This window comes from Phoenix dactylifera, chromosome 7, assembly GCF_009389715.1.
Source record: "Phoenix dactylifera cultivar Barhee BC4 chromosome 7, palm_55x_up_171113_PBpolish2nd_filt_p, whole genome shotgun sequence".
NCBI lineage: Eukaryota > Viridiplantae > Streptophyta > Magnoliopsida > Arecales > Arecaceae > Phoenix > Phoenix dactylifera.
In genome coordinates, this window is record NC_052398.1 from 14,502,779 (window position 1) to 14,519,179 (window position 16,401).

Below are 16,401 nucleotides of genomic sequence, written 5' to 3' on the forward strand. Positions count from 1 at the left end.
CCCATTCTAACTTGATCGTTGGAGGGCTCTCACCGGAAACACCGGTGAGCCTTTGTGCAGATCCGCGGCCGTCGCACAGGAGGTGGCTCTCGTTTTCTCCTTTCAATCACCGACGGCTCCTCGACTCCACCGGCGTGGTCACCCTCGAGCCAAATTTGAACCACAACAATTTTTATATTAACTTATCAAATATATCATAAAGTTGATAAACCATGAAATAAATCTGGACCAATTGGGTGACACAAGAAATAATTGAAAGAAAAATTTGTGGAGGAAGAAAATGATAAGTCTTGTAAGAAATTTAGTTAGATAGCTATTTCACATCAACAATAAAGTACTAGTGCCAATAGGAATGCATGTACCCTAATCCTATATCCATCATTAAATAAAAGAGAATAAGATCATCCTTGCACAAATCTTGATGCACATTAATAGTGCTCCAACTATTCATTGGGAACTTCATAAATGTGCATTCTAGAGCTAATCTTTTGACCAAGTTCGGTACAATAATGTCTGTCACTGTGTCAGCAACCAATCATACCAGATCTCACATCAAACACCAACCAGATTCAGCTATTATCCCAAGCAACGGCACATGATCAAATCCATCAGCAACATCCCCACCGTCCACTTCCCTCCAAAATCCTATTTATATACCCTCCAACCCTGCCTCCATTCTCCCACTTCTCGGCCCCCTAAAAATCCCGGCAGTCTCCTAAAGAACAAAAAAATCCCATCTTTTCCACACTTCTCCACGAGTCTCGAGCTCGAAGCCGTCGCCATGGCTCTCCTCGTGGGGAAGACCTCCTCCGGGCGCGAGTACAAGGTGAAGGACCTCTCCCAGGCCGACTTCGGCCGGCTCGAGATCGAGCTCGCGGAGGTGGAGATGCCCGGCCTCATGGCCTGCCGCTCCGAGTTCGGTCCCTCCCAGCCCTTGAAGGGTGCCCGCATCTCCGGCTCCCTCCACATGACTATCCAGACCGCCGTCCTCATCGAGACCCTCACCGCCCTCGGCGCCGAGGTCCGTTGGTGCTCCTGCAACATCTTCTCCACCCAGGACCACGCCGCCGCCGCCATCGCCCGGGACTCTGTCGCCGTCTTTGCCTGGAAGGGCGAGACCCTCCAGGAGTACTGGTGGTGCACCGAGCGCTGCCTCGACTGGGGCCCCGCAGGCGGGCCGGACCTCATCGTCGACGACGGTGGCGACGCCACCCTCCTCATCCACGAGGGGGTCAAGGCCGAGGAGGAGTACGAGAAGACCGGCAAGATGCCCGACCCGGCCTCCACCGACAATGCCGAGTTCCAGATCGTGCTTGGGCTCATCAGGGACAGCCTCAAGGTGGATCCCAAGAAGTACACCAAGATGAAGGAGAGGCTCGTCGGCGTCTCCGAGGAGACCACCACCGGGGTCAAGCGGCTGTACCAGATGCAGGCCAATGGGACCCTCCTCTTCCCCGCCATCAATGTCAACGACTCCGTCACCAAGAGCAAGGTTAGCCTGATAGATAGCATGCCATTTTCGTTTATTCTTCTTCCAACGCTCGGTTGATCTGTCATCTATGGTTTTGTTTTATTATTGGATCCGGATCTAGTGTTCTTTTTCTATCTCCTGATCCAGATCTAGAGTTTTGTCTCTTCAACTCCCTCTTTCTCTTTCTGTGTCGGATGTGGTCCAGATCTAAAAATCTGATCTTTTTTTTTTTATTTGGTAATGCTGTTCACTTGTTCTCGAGCTTCCTAAGGATCTAAAAAATCAGATCTTTTTTACTTTGGTGACGCTTTTCACTTGTTCTCGAGCTTCCTAAGCAGTCCATAGATCTTGATCCAGACACAGATTTTAGATCAGATGCTTCACTTTCCAATGTTCCCATCTCACTCTTTTCTTTCTTTTTCTTTTTTCCTCGAATTCAAGAGTTCTGATCTCTGAATTGGGCTTATGCACAATGGTTCAACAGTTCGATAACTTGTATGGATGTCGCCACTCTCTCCCTGATGGGCTCATGAGAGCCACCGACGTGATGATTGCCGGCAAGGTCGCGGTGGTGTGTGGATATGGAGATGTGGGCAAGGGCTGCGCCGCTGCCCTCAAGCAGGCTGGAGCCCGTGTGATCGTCACCGAGATTGATCCCATCTGTGCCCTCCAGGCCCTGATGGAGGGCATCCCTGTCCTCACCTTGGAGGATGTCGTCTCTGAAGCTGATATCTTTGTGACCACCACGGGGAACAAGGATATCATCATGGTGGACCACATGAGGAAGATGAAGAACAATGCCATTGTCTGCAACATTGGTCACTTCGACAATGAGATTGACATGCATGGGCTGGAGACCTATCCAGGAGTTAAGCGCATTACCATCAAGCCCCAGACAGATCGCTGGGTCTTCCCAGAGACCAACACCGGAATCATTGTCCTCGCCGAGGGGCGTCTCATGAACCTTGGATGTGCCACCGGCCACCCAAGCTTTGTCATGTCCTGCTCCTTCACCAATCAGGTAGCATTCTCGAGTGCTTTGCATTAAGCAACTGCACGAAATTTTTATCAACTTCTTTTGATATTTGCTGCTGTCTGATTAATTTGGATGAGTTTGTTTGATTTTCTATGAAATCTCTGATCACAATAAGCATCTTTTGTGAAATAGGAATTTTGGAAATTTTGATCGATCTTTTTATCTACAAGTAGCAAAACTAAAGAGGCCTCGTGGCATGGAGGATGTCCATAATTCGCTCAATTTGTGCATTTAGTTTCTTTCATAACTCTTGGTTGTTTTGATACCTATGATTAGGTGGAACATACCATTGCTAAACTTGTCCCTGCCGATGCAGTTTCTATTTTCACAAGAAATCTTGGTTTTCGGTAGAGGACATTCATCTAAGATGAGGTTTACTTATCAAAGAGGCGAGCAGGTTTGGTATTCCTAGGTGGTGTTAGCAAATAAATCTCCTTAGTTATTTAGTATTGAATGACTTCTAAATTTTAACCTTCAAATGCTCCAGCATGACTATACTAAATACTTTTCAAAGAGTTGAACATAAGCTTTTTATCAGCTATTACAATAGTTTGGAGACTTTAGCATAAAGAACCTGTCAGTTGAGGGAAACAACAAAATGGCAAATCTATAAGTGCATGTACAAGTTTACTGGTATGTTCCTCTGTGGCTTGTTTTGGGTGTGTCACTGTTGGCTTGATCATCAGTTTAAAAGGAACAGCTTCAGGCCATTAATCTGCTCATGAATCATGCTTTTGTAGATTTCTGGAGAAAAATTTTTATGACTACATCATGTTTAAAGGTTGTGCATTTATATGTCGCTAAAAGGGTGCTAACCGACATTCACATTCAGTTAAGGTTCTGTAGCTTAATCTTAGAAAATTGATGTGCATAAAATTTCTAATTTGATGGTTAAAATTTAAAATGGTAATTTCTGTGTGATGCTGCATGGGTTTGAGTCACAAAAGTGGTCAACGGAAAGAAAATAAAAGCTTTATTAAGGTAATTAATCCAGAATTTACGCTGCTAATTCATGCAGATCCTATTTATCTTCATCTGTAAATTTTGCCCCTATAATGACCATGGAGGCATTTAGAAGCTCTCATGAGGATTCATCACTACTAAGACCATCCAGCATTTGTATTTGGTTAGTGATGGGGTTCTGTGGCTTGGTTGGTTGCAGGTGATAGCTCAGTTGGAGCTGTGGAAGGAGAAGTCCAGCGGCAAGTATGAGAAGAAGGTGTATGTGTTGCCCAAGCACTTGGATGAGAAGGTCGCGGCCCTCCATCTGGGCAAGCTGGGAGCCAAGCTCACCAAGCTCACTCCATCCCAGGCTGAGTACATCAGTGTTCCAACTGAGGGCCCCTACAAGCCCCCTCACTACAGGTACTAGGCTTCAGGTGAGGGTAAAATGAAGGCAGCAGCAACACCTCCAAGTCAAGGTGTGGAGGAATGAAAGTTGTTGGCCCTTTAATTTTTGTTTTTGGTTTTGCTACCTCTGAATTTGCCCTTTCTTTAATCCTTAGGCTGTTTTTATTGCTTATCGACTTTGGTGATGATCGATGTTGAAGGCAGGATTTTAATGATCAATGAATGGTGATCATGAATTTTTGCTTGTCTTTGCTATCTATCGTTCTCTCTATTTTCACTTTTCTTTGATCATAAGCTGTTTGAACTATTATCGATTTCAATGATAATTGAAGATAAGGCATGATTTTGATGATGGTCAATGAAGAAGGCATGTTTTCTGAGAAAAAGAGGCTATTAGAAGGTGCCTAATTAAGTGCTATGGAGTGCATATCGACTGTAATTAACAAGCTCAGATGATCAGGTGGTACATTCTCCGGTCCAGAAACAATAGATAGCAACTATTTGCATCTCTCTGGCTTCTGGCCAGTCAACCACTTAAATTGGCAGGATCCACCGACACCTCGATAACAACTCCAAAAGATTGTATGCAACTGTTTGATTCACAATGATTATGAACTTTGTCCAAGGAATAAATCGAGTTTCGTTTTATCATATTAACTGAAATGAGGGATCTAAAGATTCATAATATCGTTCACTTATTGGCTCTCATCCAAAATTTACACCAGAAGAAGCCAAGCTCATTCCCAAACCACTGCTCTCTTTCCAACCAGGATGAAGAAGATAAGATTTACCTTCTTTTAACAATCTACCAGATCTAAGCAGATTTTTAACTTACTGACATACACATCTCACTTCAACCTAGCATAGAATTACTTCCGAAATATAACTCGAGAGTGGAGAATGAATAATATATGTTTCAAGCTAAACATCAAAGAGGAAACAAACTCACATGATAAATGATCAATTAAAAATTAAAAATTGCCTTTTCAACTGCTACCTTGCACATATAGTTAGCTAATTCAAGGTAGAAAACACAGGATTGCTTATTTAAAAGCTTCATTGATGGGGCACCATAAACTAGGTTTATTCAGCATTATTCTCTTTGCACTCACTACAAGTCACTGAAAGGCAGTCTTATTGTACAATGTCCTTGGTCCAATTTTCTTGAGTTTATTTTTGGCATTCCATTGTACCTCTAGAGAAGCTTCAAATATTTATATCCATATATCAGAGGTGCAATCCCCACCAGGATACCTCATCTCATGGGCAAGTGAAGGACCATCAGGTTCAGCCCCGAAATCAACAAAGAAGTTCGGGTTCACTGTCAGCCCTCCTCTTTCTGTGTCCACATCAATTTGTAACATATGAGAACCCTTCTTCACAAGATCCTGGCCATAGAACTGATGGTCCCATGCGCTAAAGAGGGAATTGGTCACGTACAGCCTCTTGCCGTCCAAACTCAATTGGATCATCTGTGGCCCGCCTCTGAGTCGATTGCCCTGATATAAGAAAATTTTGATTAAAATTAAGATACTAGCATCCAATCACAAATAGTTTTCCTTATCAATTATACAAGTGCTTGCATCATGTGTACAGATTTCAGTGTACTGAAAGTCATGATATTAATAATATTACTGGCTCTCGAAGATGCAAACTATAATTTTATAGTGTGCCTGTATACCACATCATTGAATTAAATATTGTACAAAGTATACTGATTTCAATTTTATACATCTTTTTTACTGCTGACCATCTTTCTCTGCCTTTAGCAAAAGCATTAAAAAAAGATTAAGTTTGTATCAGATTTTCTTGGGCCAACTTGCATGTTTTTAATTTAAAACAATAATAAATGGATATTGTTATGCATCAATTTCATAAACTCAAAATAAACAAGAGTAAACCATGAAATCAGAATTTTCAAAATCCATTTACTTTCCTCATTTCTTTTTTTGGCTATCATTTTCTTTCAATAATGGCCCTTTTCTTTTTGCATTCAGACAACCCCTTTGTAAATTTGATGGTGAAGCTCCATACAGGCAACAAAGAAATGTCATTTTAGAACAGAACTAAAAGTGTGTATATGCTTAATTTCAAATCAAGAACACAGCATTACAGAAAGAGCAGCACATGCTAGAACATTAATGGTTAAAGATGTCATTATCAAACTGGAACGGAATGCGATACTAGAGAATGCATGATTCTCACCTTGATCTCAGGCACATCAAAATGTGACTCTTTCCCATCCTCTGTCACATAGGCTACATTGCTCCCTTTTTGAAGGAGTCCTCCCACCCATACTTGGCCACTTAGCACAGGCTTAGCAGGATCATCGATGTTGTACTGTCTAACATCCCCATGCAGCCAATTGACAAAGTAGAGGTAGCGGTCATCTAGAGAGATGAGGAAGTCAGTTATCAGTCCTGGCATTTCAGGAAGAATCCAGTTTTTCACCTTCAATGGTTGCACCGATATCACAACCTGTAAAGGCAAATTCAGAAAGGCGTGGATTTTAAATACGTGACAAAGTGACCAATTTGAAACGCTTAAAAGTTGATTGATGTTAATTTGACTATTTCACATGGACTCAATAGTAAGTTTTCCTCTTTTAGGCACATAATGAGTGTCATACCCATACATTATGTTGAATCATGTCAACATGTATGCATTGCATTAAATCAGAGTCCAGGTAACATAAATGTCTAATGGGTTACAGAAAAAGGAAAGGAAAACAGATAACGTAGACAGACCTCATGATTCCAGCTTCCATCTGCAGTCTTGAAAAATCTCACCATGTTGCTGCTCAAAGCACAGCCAACGAAACCGGTATCCTTAGACGGGTCATGGAGAAATCTTGTCTGCCAAAAACAGTAATGACTTTTAAAATGTGCTTGTAGTATATGGATATTCCTGATCTTAAGTAAGAATAGATTTAACACTAACTTCCAGGGGTAGAAGCCCTGTGTTGCCGAGGTCCAATGTCTGCTTTAGTTCACCATCAGGCCAGCTGTATACATAGAGGTGTCTTCCATATAGTCCATCTTTAACATGTTCGAGATTAAAGCCCTTTGTAAAAGCTGCAGGAGCTCCCCATGATGAACTAATCATGGTCTTGTGTTGAGGTTGGTACCAGAAATCATAGCCAAACGGTGGGTTGTGACCTGGCTTTTCCCACCTGAGTGCTAGCAATATATAGTCAGATCAAACAATATGGGAAGCTAAATATTTGAATCAAATGAATTCACTGAAATGACAGAAATTTTATGGTAAAAGGCAGGCTTTTGTTAGTGCTTTAAAACATCATCATGATGTTAATAATTCCCTCAAAAAATATAAAAAATGATGATGATGTTGTTATTGCCTTCAAGCTTTCCAATTATTATTCTATGATGTGGTCATTTCTAAAAGCTTAAATGCCTGTTGAAGAGTAAAAAGATTGATGCACTTTATTATGTATAGATAAGAGGGAATACACACGAAGTGCATGCACATCCACATACAAAGACACACAAGCACAGAGAGAGAGAGAGAGATGTATATACTGTCTTTTCCCAATTGTCATTTTTAAAGAAATGTACAGTGGAGAAATTTCAGAAACATCTCATTGTCAAAAAGATGATATTAATATCATATATGATAGGGTATAGGGAGCAGATTAGCAACAAGTAATCAGATTGTTCTCCATGAAGACACTCTTCAGCAACAATTTTATCCATGCAGAATTATCCTTAGATATTCAGCTCATTCAGTATCCTGCAAAAATATTTTCTCCAACAATCAACAATAAAAAGTGCTTTTATGTCTCCTAAATAGTTACATCGGTTTTATGTGTTTTTCGTAACTTTTCTACTCTTGTCCTTCTCTTTTGCTTTCTTCAAAAATCATCATGCTCCAAAGAGCTTCATTTAGTGCAAATTTCCATTTACCTTGTTTTCCCAAAATTATTTTCATTATCCTCATCTTTCTCCTCCACGCATACACATATATGTATGTAGATATGTAAGTACTTATCTATCTATACATGTACACTGACACACACACATATGTATATGTATATGTATATGTATATGTATATGCAGATATAATGTATCTGTAAATATATATATATATATATATATATATATATATATATATATATATATATATATGTATGTATGTATGTATGTATATGCATATGTATATATATATATATGTATATATATGTATATATATGTATATATATATATATATATATATGTATATATATGTATATGCATATGTATACGTATATATTTGTATATGTATATACACACACATAATATATATATATACACACACACACACATGTATATGTATGTATGTATGAATTTCATAGTTTCAAATAGCATAACTCCTTTCTCTTTCCTACTTCATCTAGCACCCACAAAACTAGGGCTTCAAGTAGGTGGGGCTTCAAATAGGTGGGTCACCCCATGACCCAACCCATTCTTGACTTGATTTGTTCTTGGAGACCTGTGTTGTTCGAGGTTAAAAAATGGACCTGGTTTGGAAATTGGGTTAGAGTCTGGGTTTTGTATTTTCTGACCTAACCCGTATGATATCAGTGTCTAAGTTGGGTGAACAAAAAATAGATCGTTCCAATCCGAAACTGATCCAGCTTGACCTAAAAACCTAAATTATATAATACCCCTTCTTCTCCGTAATTGTCTTGTCAACTCATCAAATAAACCTAATTTAAATTAATCCCTCTTCATTCATTTCAACAACCCCATCTCCTCCCACCTACTTTTTACTTATTGTGTTTAAATATTAATTCTTTCTTTTGATAGATTTTATTTATAATATTCTAAAGTATATAAATATGTATTTTTAAAAATATAGTTTGTAAACTCGTACATTACAAATGATCGCTTTCTTGGATCAAATTAAAGAAAATTGAATGAAAAATCATGTACAAAATGATTTTTTTAGTTTTATTTAAATTTTTTTAATTATTTATGTTTAATTTTTAATTGTTATATTTTTAGCTATAAAATAATAGTTAGATGTTTGACCCAACTGTATCTAACCCCTGACTCGAACTCTAACATTTCGGATTGGATCTCGGTCATACTTGGCCCCAAACCCAGCTGACTTGGTGTAAAATCTTTTCCATGGACCCAACTTGATCTGACTAGATCAATCAATGGGTTAGATTTGAGTCCAAAATCAAGACCCAAACATGAAACCAAGTTCAGCCAGGGTCAAGCATACCACTGTCCAACCAAATCATTTGCAGTCCTCCACAGAACCAAATTTTAAATCATAAATCAAAGCAAAGTAGGTCAATTCGAGAAAATAAAAGAAAAGTAGAGTGCAGTATATTGCTCCCAGATTTCTAACTACTATTTTGTCTGTTCCTCATCCATTCCTTTTGAAAATTACAGAAATAAAGAGAAGGCACATTCCCAAAATTAAGTTACTTTTTTGAGAGAAAGGGAGGGAAACCCACCCATACTTCAATTACTTGGGCTCAAATACATGGGGATGCACCACCCAGTATTTGAACCTCGAACCTCTGGTTTCTTAGCAGAGGGGTGTGACCATTGAGACAAGCCCCAATGCACCCCCAAATTTAAATACTCATTCTCACTAAAACAAATAAAGTAAGAGTAGGAAGATATCAAATTTCTATTTAAGAATCTATTTTAGCAGGACGAGTAAAGTACAAAGAGGTAGGTGCAATACTCTCTCCACCCTCCCCCCCACCCCACCCCTCACTAATATATTTTGCTGCCAATAACCAAATAAGTTAGTTAAATATTATAGAAAATTTTTTTTGTAAAGCAAGAATAAACTTGCATATTAGTTTTGTTGATAATATTGAGCTACATCCGATATTCTAGAGGTATAAAAGCAGGAAAACGGTTCAGGAATATGTTTGGTTAAAACTAGATAAATATAGGTGCTCTACCAACAGGTAGATAACAATTTATATATCATGACCATTCGAGGTAGGCAGAAAGATGCTCATAATTATGTCAGGAGAATAAGACTAAAAAATAGCACCTTCCTTTCACATTGAAATCTGAATCTAGGAGAAGAAAGCCACTCCCTTCTGCATTTCCATCATTGTCTCCAAGGCAAGACACCATTATTTCACCAGATGCAAGGCAATGGGAAGTGTGAGGATATGCTAATCCAGTTTTCTGTACAATATCTGTAGGCTCAACCACCTTATGCAAAGATGGAGCTCTTGGATTAGCTGCAGTATCGACAACATAAATGCGGCTTGACCTGAAAAAATATAGGAACCATAGCATCTCAAAAATTAAAACCTCTTAAGATATACTAATACAAATGATAACCGTGCAAGTGAAAGGAGTGGGTGGCTTCTCCTCCCTTTAATAGAAGAGGGGAAAAAAGAAAAAAGAAAATAACTCAGCAAATAATAGCGGGGAACTAATCCATAGTAACAATGATTGGAAAGGTTAAAAAAAAAAGCTGTGAAGCATCAGGAAATAAAGCATGACCCTCACAGGAAGGATTGAGGCACGCATCGATACTATAAGGACTTGACTAGTACACAGCATAACAGAAGTAAACACTTCAGTTATGTTGAACACATGCTGTATTCATTCAGGATAACTAGAACAATCATTTTTTTCCTCTATAATTTAAGTGAAATCATTAAGAAAAACACTCAATTTCCATTTTCCCCAATCTATGATCTTCCAATTTTTTTGGAAACAAAATATACTACTTATTGAGGATAGCTATACATTTAGTTTTCTTATCCTATAATTAAGGTGAACTCTATGAGGGGACAAACCTCTAATTTTCTTCTTACCACCAACAATGATTTCCAATATTTAATAATCTCATAGTGAATTGCACCATGGCGGTTAGAAGACCACATAATTCTAGGACAAAGGAATCTGGTATTACTTTATCAGCTACATGGTTTCATCAGAATTGTGTGCTTAGCTGAGTTGAATTGGTTGAATTGGCAAAACTCAATTTGAGAGTAAATACTTTTGTCATTCCATATGGAATTTTATCATATGAAAGCCTACAAACCATGCCCTTTACTTTCCAGCATGAACAGGTAAGCGATGGTCAACAACTGCAATAATTCAAACTTAAAACAAATCTTATATCATGTGTAGCGTGTTAAAGATGCCAAAATTGCAAGATATGGAGAGGGACAATTAAAATTATCAAGTCAACAAGAAAAAAGATTTGCTAAAGTACAATGAACACCACAGGGTAAGTGAAAGGACGTACAGCAATGAAGGCAAGATCAGGAAACGCCGAACTGCTGATGGATCACCATGGCAGGAGCTGCAGGCATTCCAACCAGTGTGATGCAACTCATCACCTATATGGGGCACAGGCAGCCTGTGGATAACTTTAGAATAGCTTGGTGAGCTAGGATCAACGTCCACTGTTGCCAAGTAATCAGGTTTCTCTATTTCAGTTCCTGTGGACAATAGAAAACATGACGTAGATTTTTCCAAATAACTGCATGCAGCATATGAAATTGGATAGTAATGATTCTGACAGAGTTACCAGTATTACTATGCTATAGTAAAGATAAATTTAAGAAATAATTCACTCTCTTTATACAGAGTTCTGAAAAATCAATTAAAAATTGGAAAAACATGGACTTGAGAAGAAAAAAATGAACAACTGCTCAAGGAAAAGAAAATGATCTCCACTTTTCAAACAGCTGTTTGACAAATAATTTATAATAAAATATGATCATCATAAGTTTCTGAAATATATGACTTGACAATCAGCATGAAGTGTATAGTTATCAATTTGGACTGAGATATAACGATTTTTTTTTTTTCATTTTTTAGCAAAATATACTGAGATATAAGGATTATTCTTCCAGAACTGTTTATAGATGTGGCAAGGGATTGATAAAGTCTAATGAGTTTTAAAATGCATACGGATAATAGTTTTAACATTGTAAGATGCCTGAGAGCTATTAGTATTCAGCATGTTGAGACAAACCCAAAAATAATCAGCATACGGACCTACAACAAGATTGTAGACAAACTCCAAAGTCCAAATCACACAGGAATTAAAGAGAGAGAGAGAGAGAGAGAGAGAGAGAGAGAGAGAGAGAGAGCTCTAGAAGCAAAATATTAAAGAGCAACCATAGTCTATATTCGTTGTTCTATAAAAGTAAAGGCAATTTTTTTAGAAAAAAGTTTTGCATAGATTTCTTTGGATCCCTTCAATTTGTCCAGATCACTAGAGGGTCTCCCTAAAATAAGGTTGTTCTATGTCTGCATTGCATGCTCAATAGCATAGCCCGGGACAGTAAACCATAAGCTAAGAGAGACAATTGGAGGATAATTCAATCATAATCAATTATTCATAATCAATGTGTAGAAATTTCATAAGCATGTAAAGAAAGTGTTGCTGTAAATTCTAGAGCCTCTATTTAGTGGATGAACCAATAAGGGCCAACATAAAATCAGGCAGGATCTACTTTGAAACATGTGGGAATATAAATGGTCAAATATGCAAATGCACAATACTAATTTTTCTTTCCAGTTTCCTACATAGGCCTTTGGGTTTTCTAGATTCAATAAGAAAATTTGTTTCTCAATCTCCTAAAAGAGACCATTGGATTTCCAAGTTTCACGAATAAGGCACAAAATTAGAGAGGAAAGGCAATCATTATGGTGAGAAAAGGAAAATCTAAAATCAAGGGAAAGGGAAGGCAATCAATGAAGAGCCTCAGAATCCAGAATAAATGAGTGATCATAAGCCAAACCATCTCTTGACAGACATAAAGAGGAAAGACAAAGGAATTCCTGTCTGCAGGGTTTTTCTAATTAATGACCAGCCGAATCTCAAATGTGACTGGTATAAACAATGAAAGTGCTGATCTAATTAACAAAAAAAAAAGGAGCCAGTGCCTGTGTTACAAGTGGAAACTCGCAGCTTGCCAAGTAAGAAACATACCGAGCCAAATCAAAAAAAAAAAAAAAAAAAAAAAAAAAAAAAAAAAAATCATTGTTATCTTAATTGAAAGTGACAAGCATTACTAGTTAAATTAGTCAAAAGAAATGGCCCTTTCAACTGTAACAGGTTTATGGAGAACTTAGATAAATATATTCCAAAGGATTAGCCCTTAAGCAATACAAAAGGAAAAGAGTAAGAAAAACTCAAATCAGAAGCATCAATATGAATCTAACTGAACAATGTTTACCTTTACTAAAGGTGACAATTGACTGATTTCATCCATCTAGAGTCCAGATGAATATTTACATATAAAAAATGGGCTAGTCCTTGGAAGGAAAAAAAATTACAAACCTCAAGTTATAACATAAATAGATTTAAAAGATATCATCATTATCTTTAATACAGGTCACAGGCGATACTAGTTATATTAGTCAACAAAAATAGACCCCTTGTCACTAGTTCAAATAGAGGAAATCCAGATAAATATTTATATAAAAAAGAATATTCCTTAAGCAATACAAAGAGAAATATGAAAAATCTAAAATCAGAAACATCAACAGAACTCAACTGATATCAGTTGCCTTCCTTTTCCTCTTGGATAGCAAGTAATACTAGTTAATTTAGTTTACCCTTGATCTCATTCATACAGATTTAAAAAAAAAAATCACAACAAAGGATGCTTCTTAAGCAACATTAGAGGAACCACTTGACTAGCCCCTGACAGAAATATAAATGGTACAAAACCTGATTTTTTGCCCTCCTTCATTTAGGTCACAGTAGCTAGCAATACTTGTTCTTTGGTTTCAAAAACATGCTCATTATCGCAACTGTATAAAACCTTATGGATATAAATAGAGAAAATAGGCTACTCTCCAAGCAGTCCAAGAGGAATCATGCATATGCGCACTCATGCACACATAAAAAAAAGGGGGGGAAAACACATCAAACTGAACCTAGATGAGATCCCTTCTTCCCTCCAAGATAAAGAACATATGCTTCGTAATTCAGTTAAAATGAAAGCCTTTTCAATTGCAAGCAACTCAAGCCATAGAGACCCGAATCTCATCCATTAAAATTAATAAAATATACGTGCATATTTCACTATATACCTGGCTAGGAGAAGATGCAAAGCAATGAATCTTATTTCAAAAACAAAAACAAACAAACCCAGATAAAATTTTCTGAACCCTAAAAGCAAAAAATCATCCAAATGACCAAAAAAATGTCAGAATTTTCACCATGGTAAATGCAAGTAACATAGAGTAAGGTCTCTCTAGGTCCCGTCATTGCTTCGAGGGGTGACGCATAGCCCGGCCCCTTTCCAGCGCAGCAACCCTCGCTCTCAGCACCATTGAAGAGGCTCTGGCTCTTGCCCTGCACCACCACTACCGTACCAGCCATCGGGATTGTGTCTTCCCAGATCACCCCCAATCCTCCAAAGACGAACGAAACCAAGAAGATCCGATCCTTATGGACTATTCCGACTAATCTATTGAAAATAGCATAGAAAGCACCAATTAGAACTTTGAGATCATCTAAACATATAAAGATAAGAAGGAACCGGGGAGAAGTATCCTACTCCCAAATCACCTCCTACTTTCCAAGCACCAAAGAAACAAGAAAAGCTACCAACTTTGGAGACGATACCAACCAATCTACTGAAATAGCAAAGAAGTAAGACATTCGAATTCTAACCAAAGCCAATTAAATCTTCTCAGATTGCAACCAACCCTCGGAAGACAAGAAACGAAAACAAGATCCCGACTTCATGATAGATTAAAAACAAGAAAGAGAGAGAGATGGGTTGGATAAGAACCGTGTTGTAGGGTTTCGCCACGTAAGTTAAAAAATCTCAAGGAACAGGTGGCTTGGCATTATGCATAAAATCATATATAAAAAATAAATTGTAATAGATAAAAGATTCCAGTAGTCAAATTCTGCTGCTGAAAAAACTCCGCACTTGGCTCCATGGCAAGCATGTTTATAGAAAGACTAATGAGACCGCCGATTGGGTGGCTTCTTATATGGCTAGTCATTCAAGTGGTACTCTGTGGATGCAGGAGGGAGAGCTATCTAAAACTCTCCGCAATATTTTATTTTTTGATTTTATTATGTACGTCCGTACTCGTATACTGTGAGGTGCCCGCTAAAACTATATATATAAAAAAAACTCTGCGCAAATTAGCCTCGAGGCAGATACTTATCACTAATACTGATATCATTAATGTTAGCCTTGTGCAATGCACAGAATATGTTTTGTTTTCCTTTTTCACTACTGTTATTAAAATGCATTATGATTATATAATAAATTATAACAAATGGAACACTTTAATAGTTAAATTTCCATTACATATTAAGCAATAAATTTTAGTAATGGTTGGACCACAGAAAATTACAAATGTTTTTTTGATAATAAAATAAAAAGGGATGAAAGATGAGGCAAGGTTAATGGAAGGGTCATTACAGCACTACAATGGCTGCTATAATGATTTTTGAGGGATTTGTTTTGTTATACATAATCAGTAATGGACAAGGGTTATTATTCAATATTTTTTGTTTAACTAAATAAACTAATTCGCATTAGCTGCAACCTCTTCTTTCATTAATCCTAATTCAATGAACAACAATTTGGATAAATAATGACATCGTATTTGTTTTCTTTTTTGCCATTGATAGTTATTTCATGTTATACAATAAAAGAGTTATTGTTACAATAGCCATACTTTATTCTTAATAATCTTAGTTCAAATATATCTCAACTTCAATTTAGCCCTCTTAGCTTGACTGAAGGTAGAATTTGATCCTACGTCACTTGTCTAACTATCAAAGACCGGGTCTTGCCCCAAAATTTAAAAATAATCTTATAATAATCATTATAATAGCTTGGGCGAACCATCCATGGTAATAGAATAAAAGGTAATGAATATAACATGTTATTCTATTACTAAAAATTATGATCATTATTTTTATTAATATTTTCCTCCATTTTTTAAAAAAAAGTATTAAATATTTTAACAAATTATATGGTTCAAAAATAATATTTTTATAATAGTTTAATTGAAGTTGTTGTATGATATTATATCATAGCCATAAATAAGGATAGCAGCTAGGCGGAGTTTTTTTGGATATCTGATCCATCTCAAATTCTATTAGAATCTGTTGATTAAAATTCTATAATATTTAGAATTTTTCCCTCGAATACTTGCTAACCAAACATAATTATAATATATATATATATATTACAAATTTTATAAAAATATATATGTTATGAAAAGATACAATATAATATATATATGTATATATTATATTACAAATTTCATAAAAATATATGTGTTATGAAAGGAGTTAAATCTCTTAGATCTTAAGAACACATGACCTCTATTTTTACCACTAAGCTATAAAATTTATTTATATTTAGAGTGTTTGCCAAATTATTTATGTTTATTTTAATTTGTTTTTTTTTAATAATTCGAGTCACGTATCGGATCCAATCAAATAATTTGGTTCGAATGACGATTAATTAGACAGGTTTGGATATCAGACGGATTTTATTATTATTATTTTTTAGTTGGATGGGTCTGAAATTTTTGAATAAATTTTTACT

General features: G+C 36.9%; 2 protein-coding genes across 7 annotated transcripts; one reads left to right on the plus strand and one right to left on the minus strand.

Moving 5' to 3' along the window:
- Positions 1 to 685: 685 nt before the first annotated feature.
- Positions 686 to 4,112, plus strand: LOC103710610 (adenosylhomocysteinase-like). Its single transcript, XM_008796425.4, has 3 exons — positions 686 to 1,492; positions 1,956 to 2,492; positions 3,670 to 4,112. Exons 1-3 carry the CDS (start codon positions 782 to 784, stop codon positions 3,877 to 3,879), a joined length of 1,458 nt encoding a protein of 485 aa, XP_008794647.1. The 5' UTR covers positions 686 to 781; the 3' UTR covers positions 3,880 to 4,112.
- Positions 4,113 to 4,793: 681 nt separating this feature from the next.
- On the minus strand, positions 4,794 to 14,726 carry LOC103710608 (selenium-binding protein 1). Of its 6 annotated transcripts, none has more exons than XM_008796424.4 (8): positions 14,614 to 14,726; positions 14,036 to 14,286; positions 11,100 to 11,295; positions 9,882 to 10,109; positions 6,798 to 7,029; positions 6,605 to 6,712; positions 6,063 to 6,335; positions 4,794 to 5,356 (listed from the first exon to the last, which is right to left on the minus strand). In XM_008796424.4, exons 2-8 carry the CDS (start codon positions 14,196 to 14,198, stop codon positions 5,072 to 5,074), a joined length of 1,485 nt encoding a protein of 494 aa, XP_008794646.1. In that variant the 5' UTR covers positions 14,199 to 14,286; positions 14,614 to 14,726; the 3' UTR covers positions 4,794 to 5,071. The 6 variants fall into 6 exon arrangements, with proteins under 6 accessions (XP_008794646.1, XP_008794644.1, XP_008794643.1 ...); XM_008796422.4 differs by lacking the exon at positions 14,614 to 14,726 and adding an exon at positions 14,493 to 14,607; XM_008796421.4 differs by lacking the exon at positions 14,614 to 14,726 and adding an exon at positions 14,388 to 14,581.
- Between the last annotated feature and the right edge of the window lie 1,675 nt (positions 14,727 to 16,401).

Excerpts from the sequence above, each read along its gene's own strand:
- LOC103710610 (XM_008796425.4), top strand. The coding sequence starts at position 782 with ATGGCTCTCCTCGTGGGGAAGACCTCCTCCGGGCGCGAGTACAAGGTG. Across the intron at positions 1,493-1,955 it reads ACTCCGTCACCAAGAGCAAG|TTCGATAACTTGTATGGATG; the intron begins GTTAGCCTGATA and ends ATGGTTCAACAG. Across the intron at positions 2,493-3,669 it reads CCTGCTCCTTCACCAATCAG|GTGATAGCTCAGTTGGAGCT; the intron begins GTAGCATTCTCG and ends GGTTGGTTGCAG.
- LOC103710608 (XM_008796424.4), bottom strand. The coding sequence starts at position 14,198 with ATGGCTGGTACGGTAGTGGTGGTGCAGGGCAAGAGCCAGAGCCTCTTC. Across the intron at positions 7,030-9,881 it reads GATTTCAATGTGAAAGGAAG|GTGGGAAAAGCCAGGTCACA; the intron begins GTGCTATTTTTT and ends GCTAGCACTCAG. Across the intron at positions 6,336-6,604 it reads ATGGAAGCTGGAATCATGAG|GTTGTGATATCGGTGCAACC; the intron begins GTCTGTCTACGT and ends TTGCCTTTACAG.